An 11116-nucleotide genomic window follows, 5' to 3' on the forward strand; every position below is an offset into this window, starting at 1 on the left:
CCATGATTAACATGGCATGTCAGTTTTGCAGGAACCGACTTACTATGACATCTTCAAGCATGGGAGCTCGGTTCAATGTGAACCGACCTCCCATGCTTACCTTTATTATACATGATAGGTCGGTTCTGTGTAAACCGACTTATGAACATGTGGTAAGTCAGTTTAAGTAAAACCGACTTCTCATGGCCGATGACTGATTTCCACATTGTAGTAGTGTATTGTTCGGATTGTGCTCACTTTGGTTGTTTTCTTTGATTGGTCAGTTCATCAACTTGATGTTAATGATGCATTCCTTAATGGAACATTAGAAGAAACTGTTTTTTATGAAGCAACTAAATGGATTTATTGATCCTATCAAACCCTCTTATGTTTGCAAGCTAAATAAGGCGTGTATGGCCTTAAGTAGGCCCCAAGAGTTTTGAATGACAAACTAAAGGCAATGTTGTTCAGCAAGGGGTTCATCATGTCTAAATTTGATTCCTCTTTGCTTGTCTATGGTTCAGGACAGCAGCTGGTTATTACTCTTGTATATGCCGATGATATACTAATCACAGGTACAAATTAGTCTCTCATCACTCAACTTATTTGTGATTTGAATGATGACTTTGTTTTAAATGATCTTGGTCCACTCCATTATTTTCTGGGTGTAGAAGTTTGTCGAATAGTAGCTGGTATGTATCTGTCTCAGGCAAATAACATTACTGATCTTCTTCTTAAGTTACATATGGAAGGGGCGAAAGCAAGTCCAAGTCATACCAGCTCTTCTCACAAACTCTCTCTTCAGGAAGGTGCTCCTTTTTCTGATACTTCTTTGTATCGTAGTGTTTTAGGTTCTCTTCAATACCTTACTTTGACTAGACCAGATGTTGCCTTCATTATAAATAAACTAAGTCAGTTTATTCATGCACCAACTGATGTGCACTGGGAAGCCTGCAAACATCTTCAACGCTACTTGAAAGGTACTCTTCATGAGGGTCTTCTTATCAAACCAGCTTTGCATCTTAGCCTAGAAGCATACTCGGATGCAGACTGGGCTCGTTGTCCTGACGATCGAAGATCTGCAGGTGGTTATGTTGTTTTCTTAGGTGTCAATTTAGTCTCTTGGTCAGTCGAAAAGCAACAAGTTGTGGCTAGCTCTAGTACACAATGTGAGTTTCGTGCTTTAGCAAACACTGCGGCTGAAGTTAAATGGTTAATGTCTCTGCTCAGAGAATTGCATTGTACTCCTGCTACTTCACCAATTATATGGGTCGATAATCAAGGCGTTGCTTCCTTGGCAACTAATCTTATGTTTCAAACTCGCTCTAAACACACTGAGATGGATCTTCATTTCGTAAAGAATCAAATTTTGGCTAAGGAAATTGAAGTTTGCTATGTTTTGTCCATTGATCAAGCTGCTGACATTCTGACCAAGTCCTTGCCAATTGATCGGTTTCTCTACTTAAAGTCCAAACTCAAAGTAGTGTCTACACCATTTCGCTTGAGAGGAGATGATACACAAGATAGTTAGCTAATCCGTTAAGATTAGTTAAGTTGTTATTGTGTCTTTAATTCAGTTGTACAGTGGCTTAGCTTAATAATGTAATTAGTTACAAGTTTGTTGAGACAACTCAATTTTGTATTCTGTAGCTAATCTCATCTATAAATAAAGCAATGCTCAGTAAAGCTAAATAATTTTTTTTTTAAGTAGAAGCTTCTTGAGTAGTTTTCATTCAAACACACTCAAAATAGTCCTTTGTTTCTTGAGTTTGTTCAACTCAACACTATAAAAGTCAGAAACTAAGAACTGACCAGCCCATTGACTCGTCTTGTACGTGGGCATCAAGTATTTCTATCATGATATGATAGAAAATAATTGAAGAGAGTAGTTAACAAAACCATTATATATGTAATTAATATATGGGTCTCTCGGCGAAATCTCCTATTTTTTTTTTTTTAAAGTTATTTTGCACATTAGCCTAGTTTTAATAATTATTTACAAAATAATTTCTCATAATTTAGACAGTTAATCAAAAATTTTGAACAAATAGTCAAAAAATTTAAACAACTAGTAGAAAGTTTTAGACAAAGGTCATTTTGCAAAAAAATATCAAAACTAGTCCAAAGTACAAAATCACTTTTAAAAATGTTATTTTCACCCATTTCTCTTAATATATATATATATAGGGGCACTCTTAATGATTACTACATATGGATGATTACTTTAATATTAACCATTAGATTAAGATCAATGATCCATATTTATAGTTGTTAATTAATATTTCTAAAAATAAATTTTTTTTTTTTTTTAATTTTTGAAAAGACTACCTGATTACATGGCGGTCACATATTTATTAAATTAAAGAATTAAAAAAATCTTATTTAAACATTATATATGAAAATTCGAAATTAACGTAAAAAAAAAATCTTTACCTCTTGATGACTTGCTATATCAAGTCACTATATTATCATATCATCATAATTATTAATAATCATTCAAAAATCTTTTTTATATATATATATATTATATAGGTGACATAAATATGGTCCATTATGAAATGCCACTTACACTAGATGCCAATACATACATATCATAATCACACTAAACAAGTTGGACTTAAGATTATTACGAAGGCAGTTGGAAGCACGAGTAAGAAAGATCACCAAGATTTTATAATATTTATTGAAAAATCCAAGCAAAACAAAACCAAAATAAATAAAAATTCCAAAAATTTCAATCATGTATACAACTTGGTGTGCACTCATTGCCCATCATTTATTATTATTGTTGTGACTCATCCAATCAATTTTCAACGTCATTTTTTAGTGAACATCTTACATCATCATCATGAAATGAAACTCTATTAGGAAGCTCACAAAATATAATAACTATTTAATTTAATGGTGGTTGATTTGTAACATCATTCATTGCCATGCATAATGAGTATTATATAAGATATTACAATTTCAAATACTTATTATTTTATAAGTTTACACATATTGTGAAAGTGACCACAATAATGTTGTTATGAAACTTTGGAATAATATATATGAAAAATAATAGGGTAGTGATTGTTCAAGGGACTATTGGCAAAATGACCTATTTTTTAAAGTTATTTTACACTCTAGCCTAATTTTAATAATTTTTTGTAAAATTGTCTCTTATAATTTAGATAGCTAGTCGAAAATTTAGACAAATGGTCGAAAAATTTAAACAGTCGGTCGAAAATTTTAGACAGCTAGTTGAAAAATTTAGACAACTGGTTGAATTTTAAACAGAAGCTATTTTGCAAAAAATTATCAAAAGTAGGCTAGAGTGCAAAACTACTTAAAAAATATGTTATTTTCATCAATTTCTCATTGTTTAATTACTATTTATATAGAACTGTTAGTATTTTCAGTCCGTAAATAAGTTGTGTAATTATTATTTTTACATGATGGTGTATAATGTAGTTACAATGACCCTTCATAAATTTTCAAGAAATTACGAATAATTTAGATTGTCGAAATCAATATTTAAGTAGTCTCTTGCATGCGCGTAGGAATATCAAAATAAACAAGCATGCAATAAGTTGTTTGAATTCTTATTTTAACATCCTAAATTAATCGGAATTTTCTAAAAATTTGTGAGAGATATCCTGTAATTATATTATACAGTGTCATATAAAAAAATAGAATTGCAACTTATCCATATACTGAAAATACTAAAAATAACTATAGTTAGTGATTAAAAATAATCACTACTATAGTGATACCCTACATATATATATATATTAATTAGTCTTTAGCCAACAAGATAGGATATAGCACGGTTGTATGGGATTCTTACCCGGAGACAGGACAAGGGCATGGTTCTTGACCCTGCCGTGTTTCGAGTGACGTATAAAGGAGCAATTTTGTTAAATAAAAATATATATTGGGTTTATACTTTTTTAGACTATGTGTTTTGCCTCATTATTTGTTTGGACACTGTATTTTGACAAATTATTTTTTAGACCCTGTGTTTTGTAAAATGGTTCAAATAAGCCCCTAAACCTGATTTTGATGAACAAAAAATTGAATATAACAACACAGTTCTTAAGCAGAATGACTGTATTTTTGTTTTGAATTGTTAGTTTAATGAATTATTTGTGATTTTAGTTCAAAAAACTTTGATCAAACTCGGGTTTAGGGGTCTATTTGAACTCTTTTAGAAAACATAGGGTCCAAAAAGTAGTTTATCAAAACACATGATCCAAACAGGTAATGAGGTAAAACACAGGGTCTAAAAATGTATAAACCCATATATATTAATTGGATCAATTATAAAATAAATATAAAAAGTATAATTATACAATTTTGTTAAATAAGTATAATTATTATTGTAATTTATATATATATATATATGTCATGTAGCTATGTAAATATATATATCTATATCAATGTTGTGTTTAGATATCATATATGTAGAGATTATCGATATAAATATTTATATATACTGTAGAACTGTAATTCATTCTATTATATATTAAAAACAAAAAGTAAACTGGTTTTTATTAAAATCATAGACAATGTTTTGTCCTAATTTTTTAATATATTTATGTCATACATTATATTAAACCTATTTTATTTATTTATATGATATTGTTTATTTTTTAAAATTTATATAATAATTAAAAATAATAAAAATAAATACATGTTTGAATAATGATGTTTATAATTTTAAAATTAGACAAACATGTACTGCATGCTATTTCTACCTAGTATATATATAAACATAACATAACATGTATAATAATTATAGTTGTAAAGAAAACTATAATTGGCATCAATAAGCTTATTATCTAGTTTATTGAAGAAACCACTAGTTGTGAGCATAGTGATAAATGATTATCTATATAGAAAAAGCATAAAACATGTTTTTTTTTTTCTATTATCGATAAAGTTTAATTTCAATAGATTTTCGAAATGACGCTGAACTCAAATGAGAGGACACTAGACACGTCCGACCCTTTTTATTTTAACAAAAAAATTATTGAAGAGATTTTTTCAAATATAATAAACAAGTAAAATATCATTCATTAATCGATCTCTTCTTCTATTTCGAAACCCTTTTTCTTACAATATTCTAAAATTAGTAGTCTCCATAGTTATTGTAATCATAGGTGAAAGTTAATGATAATGTCACAAGCCGATTAAACAATAAATATTTATATATAAAGTGTCATTGTGTGGTCCAAGAATGATATTGATATTACATCAATTAGGCCAATAAATTAATTTTAGAGGGCCATCTTAGGCCACCCTATGCTACAAGTTTTTACCAAGTTCAGTGTATATATATTGGGAGGTTTCTCCGGTGCACCCTCTAAAAATGGCACATCGGTGCACTTCTTTGGTATTTTTGGTTAGGGAAGTATTTTTGGCGAATTTTATTTATAAATGTGTATATTGTAGTTATTTTGATCATCATGCAAATTTTTCAAAAAATTCCGAATAAATTATAATGTCGAAAATAAGATTCAAATATATTATCTTCTACACTGTAAATTATTCAGAATATTCCAAAAATTTACAAAATGCTCTAAATAACTATAATATACACGATTATAAAAATAAATTGTGCCGAAAATATTTTTTAAGCCAAAAACTAAAAGGGTGTACTGGTGTATCCTTTTGGAGGGTGACTAAAAACAAAAAAATTCAGTGAATATACTCCAATTTCCCTTTTTTTGGAAAAGTATATAACTCCAATATTTTATTTCTCCACTAGGGCAAGTTGTTGCAAAATTTGTTATTATATTTTTTCATATTTTCAATGTTAAATTGTGATACATATATAGAGTTTTTTTAAGATGTGACATGTAATAGTGTAGTTATTATTATTTTAGTTTTTGACAATATATAGTGTTAATTATTCAATGAAATTAAGAAAAAAAAATATTGAGCAAGTAAAAGATTTGTCCTAGTAATTCATGTCATTTTTAAGAAATATGATTGTTGGTATATTCAATTTAAAAAAAATATCTTCAACATATAATATTCATTCACGGCACAATATATCTAATAGATATTTATGTTTAATCTTAATCATCTCAAATTAATATAATTTGAATTAATTAAAAATCATTAATTGTATCTTTCTTCTTCTTAATTTCTTGCCAATTATTTAATTTGTGTTCAAGAGATAATATTAACACGTACTTTGTAAATAAAAATATTTTTTTGATATTATCTAGACAAGCTGCCTAAACTAATTAATAATTTAATTTGTAAGAAAAAAAAAAAAAACCATCACATTTATTTATTTATTTTGACAAAACATATTAGGTGTGTTTTGGTAAAATTTTTGTTTTTTAATTTTTTAAACACAAACATATTATTTATTTTTGTTTCTTTATTTTTAAAAAGTAAAAATATGTTTGGTAATTATTTTTGTTTTTTGTTTTTAAAAATAAAAAATAATAAAAGCATTTGATAATTTGTATTTTTAATTTTTTTTTAAATATTAGATGTTGATTTGAAGAAGAAGAAAAAATAAAAAACAGTTAAATTTTTTTTTTGAAAGTGAAAAAATTTTATTTTTAAAATTTAATAAATTATAATAAATAAAAATAAAATTACCAAACACATTTTATGTTTAATTATCAAATTTTTAATTAATTAAATAAAAATCTTTATTTTTCTTGAAGTATTACCAAAAATCACCATTGTTTTCCTTATTGAGATAGAAATTAATATGATAAAAAACAAAAAAAATTACCCAAAATAAGCCTTAAAACTATTAATTTTGATTGCCTATTTAGTCTATTTTTCTTTTAGGAAATATCTAGTCACATGCAAATAATATTTAATTATTTATTACTAAATAATAAATATTTTTTTAAAGATAAAATAAAATAAGTGGGGCCCACTCAAAATGTTTTCTCTATCCTATGAGTTTCCTTTTTCTTCCACTATGGTTTAGTTACCATTTCTATACTCAAAGCTTTCCCGCCGGCTAAAACGCACGTGCTTAATATCATTCACTTATATAAACCCCAACACCCACTCAATCCAAATTCAAATCAAACCCTAACCCCAATCCTCTCATGGCCGTCGTCCGGGAACGTCGTCAGCTCAATCTCCGCCTTCCTCTGCCGGAAATCTCCGACCGCCGCCCTCGCTTCCCTCTCCCGCTCCCTCCCGCCGCCGAAAGCAACCGCTCTTCCTCTTCCTCTAACGCCTCAGCCGCCGACCTCGAGAAGATTCAAGTTCTCGGCCGCGGTAACGGCGGAACCGTCTACAAAGTCCGCCACAAGAAGACCTCTGCAATTTACGCTCTCAAGATCATTCATGGCGATTCTGACTCCAACGTCCGCCGCCAGCTCTTCCGCGAGATGGAGATTCTCCGCCGCACGGACTCGCCTCACGTCGTCCGATGCCACGAGATCTTCGAGAAACCCTCCGGCGACTTCGGGATACTCATGGAGTATATGGATTCCGGAACCCTCGAGAGCGTTGCGAAATCCGAAGGGACTTTCTCGGAATCCAAACTGGCTGACGTGGCGAGGAAAGTCCTCGACGGTCTCAACTACCTCCACTCCCACAAGATCATCCATCGCGACATCAAACCAGCGAATCTCCTCGTGAATTCGAAGATGGAGGTGAAGATCGCCGATTTCGGAGTCAGCAAAATCATGTGCCGGACCTTAGATGCCTGCAACTCCTACGTCGGAACCTGCGCGTACATGAGTCCTGAGCGGTTCGACCCGGAGACTTACGGCGGAAACTACGACGGCTACGCCGGAGATATCTGGAGCTTGGGTCTGACTCTAATGGAGCTCTATATGGGTCACTTCCCTCTTCTACCGGCGGGTCAAAGACCCGATTGGGCGACCCTGATGTGCGCTATCTGCTTCGGCGAGCCACCAGCTCTGCCGGAAGGTGTCTCCGACGAGTTCAGGAGCTTCGTTGAGTGTTGTCTTCAGAAGGAGTCAAGCAAGAGGTGGTCGGCTGCTAAGTTGTTGGGTCACCCGTTTATCTGTAAAGATCCGAGACCCGAATGCTAGATCCGACCCGAATTACCTTTCGGATCCGAGATCAGAGAATATAGCTTTTTTGTATATACTCATCGGATGCAGGAGATCCTAGACAGTTGATTTTGAACGGTTAATAGTTTTGTGTTGAGAATCTTTTGAGATTAGGCATCGGAACATTGTACATTTTAGTGGGACATAACCTTAGCTAGGATTAATTGATTCAATGAAACATTTTTCTATTATTAATATCATTATTTCTATTTTTAATATCATTATTTCTTTGATTTATTTATTTTCCAAAATTAGGGTATTAATAATTAAAATAATATATAAGTTTAATTATTATATTTTATTTTATTTAAAAATTATAATGATTTCATGGTCTACTAAATGTATCAAACATGTGTCGATTATCTACCAAATATATAGAATTTAAGATAAGTGAAAATGTCTTATTCTTTATAATATATAGAAAAAATGGTTAAATAGTCTTTTGATGGGTGGTGTAAACTTATAATTTTTTACCTAAATAAATAGTATTTGTCTATATGTAGTGAAACACTATTCATCAAGCTATAAATATTTTATTATTTTTTTATAAACTTTTATATATATGTATAAGTGTGATACTATTATATATATAGAATTTAAGATAGAATAACTAAAAAAAACATTTGGGAGCATAAGTATCAATTTTCATAAAAGAAAATTATGCTACTTATTGTTAGAGAACTAGTAGTGTTGTGCAAAAGTGCAAAAGTTTTCTGCAAATCGCTAAACCCGAATAAACCGTTCAAATCAAACCGAAAAAATAGACAAAAATGCAACTCAAATAACCCGACAAAAATTCAAACCGTCTAATTATTATATTGGGTCGTTTGATAATTATACCAACCCGCCTAAATAACCTGAATAAACAGATTAAGAGTTTTTTTTACATTTATACATACATATTTTACATATATTACATGTACTATTAAATATTGTTTTTTAACAATGAATTTAAAATAATGTTTTAAAGTTTCAATTTAGAATAATATGTCTAAATTTAGAAGATGTATACTATAATGTTAGTTTGTTGAATCTAATTAATTGAATATTTAAAAAAAAAACGTAAACCCGACCAAATCGCTTAAAACATTGGACAGGTTGAATTTTTTTTTTATTTGGACAGGTTAGAGTTGAATTTTTGCAACTCAATTTTTACATTGGGTTGATTAAAATTTGATTTTTTTTTTCAGTTGTAGTCTCAATTATTTATATTTTGTAACACTTAGGTCCTAAAAGTTGATTTTGTAATTGTTAGAAACCTAAATGATACGATTTGAAAAAATTAGGAACCTAACTTATACAAAATCAATTTTTGGGACCCAACTAAAAAAAAAAAAGGTGAAAACCAGCAGGACTTAAAGATACATAATACAACAAATAAAAGTTAGATTTATACAAGAAGCAACTTAAGTTTTTGTGATATTTGAAGCATGCTTGATTTTTTTTTTCCTTGGTAAGCACGGTCGAATTTTAAACAAGCCACTTCACCATCAATAAAAATTATTTTATCTTTTAAGAAGAACAAAATATTTTTTTATAAAAACATCATAAAATATTAACCATTTTACATAGGGAAAAAATCAGTTTGGCTACTAGGTTTTTTCTAAATTGGCGATCGGTTATTGTGTTTTGTTAAATGATAATTCTTAGCTCTTCGACTACTTTATTCGCTTCTCTGAACCCATTGCATTACTAACGACCTGAGAATTGATCTTATAATTGAGAATATTTTGACTAAAATCAGGTCTAGGGTATTACTTTGATCCATTTTGTAAAATACAGAGTCTGAATTATAATTTAAAAAACACATGGGCCGATTACGTATTCGAGAAAAATACAAGTGCGAAAATAGTATTTTCCCTTTTATATATATATAAAAAATAATTACTAAGAGGCACCACTGGTGCCAACACCACAATGAAGTGGCATAACGCTATTGGTGCAATCCAATATCGAGTCCCACTTATTTGAATTTAATAAGTATTATGAGATATTGCTAACTAATCATAAAGTGACAACTCATAAGGTGTTGATTAGGGGTGTTCATAAAACCGCTCACACCGCACAAACCGCCTACACCGCATCGCACCATAATTTGCGGTTTAGAACCCTTCGCGGTGCGGTTGCAGTTAGTATTTTTGCCAAACTGCGCGGTGCGGTTTGCGGTTTTAAATTTTATGAATGCGGTTCAAACCACACCGCACCACACCACATCATTATATATATTAACTTTTTTATAATTTTACTACATTTAAAGTTAATGCATAAATATTTATATGAGATAATATAATATACACAATATTTAGGAAAAATATATAATGTTTCATAGGATGCTACCACATATTCTACTTCAATATAAATATATTCCTTCTTAATTAAAATAATATTTACTTTTATATTACATTTTTTATTTGTTATATTTTTATTATTTTGCTTAAACTTTATTAGTTTATTGTACATTTATTTATTTTGTTAAACACTCTATAGCTATGAGATTTATTATGAATCTTTTTTAATTATAATATTTAATTGTTAAATTATTTGGCAATTGGTATACACCGCCCACACCACACTGCTCTATACTGCATTTTTGCGGTGTGATTTGAGGTCTATGCGGTGCGGGTTACGGTTTAAAAAATTGTTCAAACTGCATATGCGGTGCAGTCCAAAAAAATTAGAAAAAACCGCACCAACCCACCACGAACACCCTTAGGGACCGTTTGATATGAGGAGTTCACAGTTTTCATATTACTGAGAAAGTTGAAGAGGGTAATCTGACAGTCTAGAAACTTACATTATTGTGTTTGGTTGTGCACTATAATCTTATCTATGATTCCTTGGAATATCACTTTCTGTGTTTGGTTGTGCATGAGAATATGTTAAGTTTTCATATTTTCATAAAATTAATATAATAATATATTTCATCAAAATAATTTATAAACAATTTTACTATTTTTTAACAAAATTAAAAAAATACATCTATTGAATACTAGAATCAAGTATAGTTTTAAAAATTACAAAAATACCCTTATTTTATTTGTTATTTTAAATTAAAGTAATAATATAAAGGCTTTACAAATAAATTT

General features: G+C 29.9%; 1 protein-coding gene across 1 annotated transcript; it reads left to right on the plus strand.

Annotated features, from left to right (window-relative positions):
• Nucleotides 1–7004: 7004 nt before the first annotated feature.
• LOC133831716 (mitogen-activated protein kinase kinase 9-like) lies at nt 7005–8267 on the plus strand. Its single transcript, XM_062262115.1, has one exon. It carries the CDS (start codon nt 7050–7052, stop codon nt 8007–8009), a length of 960 nt encoding a protein of 319 aa, XP_062118099.1. The 5' UTR covers nt 7005–7049; the 3' UTR covers nt 8010–8267.
• The last annotated feature ends 2849 nt before the right edge of the window (nt 8268–11116 follow it).

This window comes from Humulus lupulus, chromosome 4 (genome assembly GCF_963169125.1).
Source record: "Humulus lupulus chromosome 4, drHumLupu1.1, whole genome shotgun sequence".
Lineage (NCBI taxonomy): Eukaryota > Viridiplantae > Streptophyta > Magnoliopsida > Rosales > Cannabaceae > Humulus > Humulus lupulus.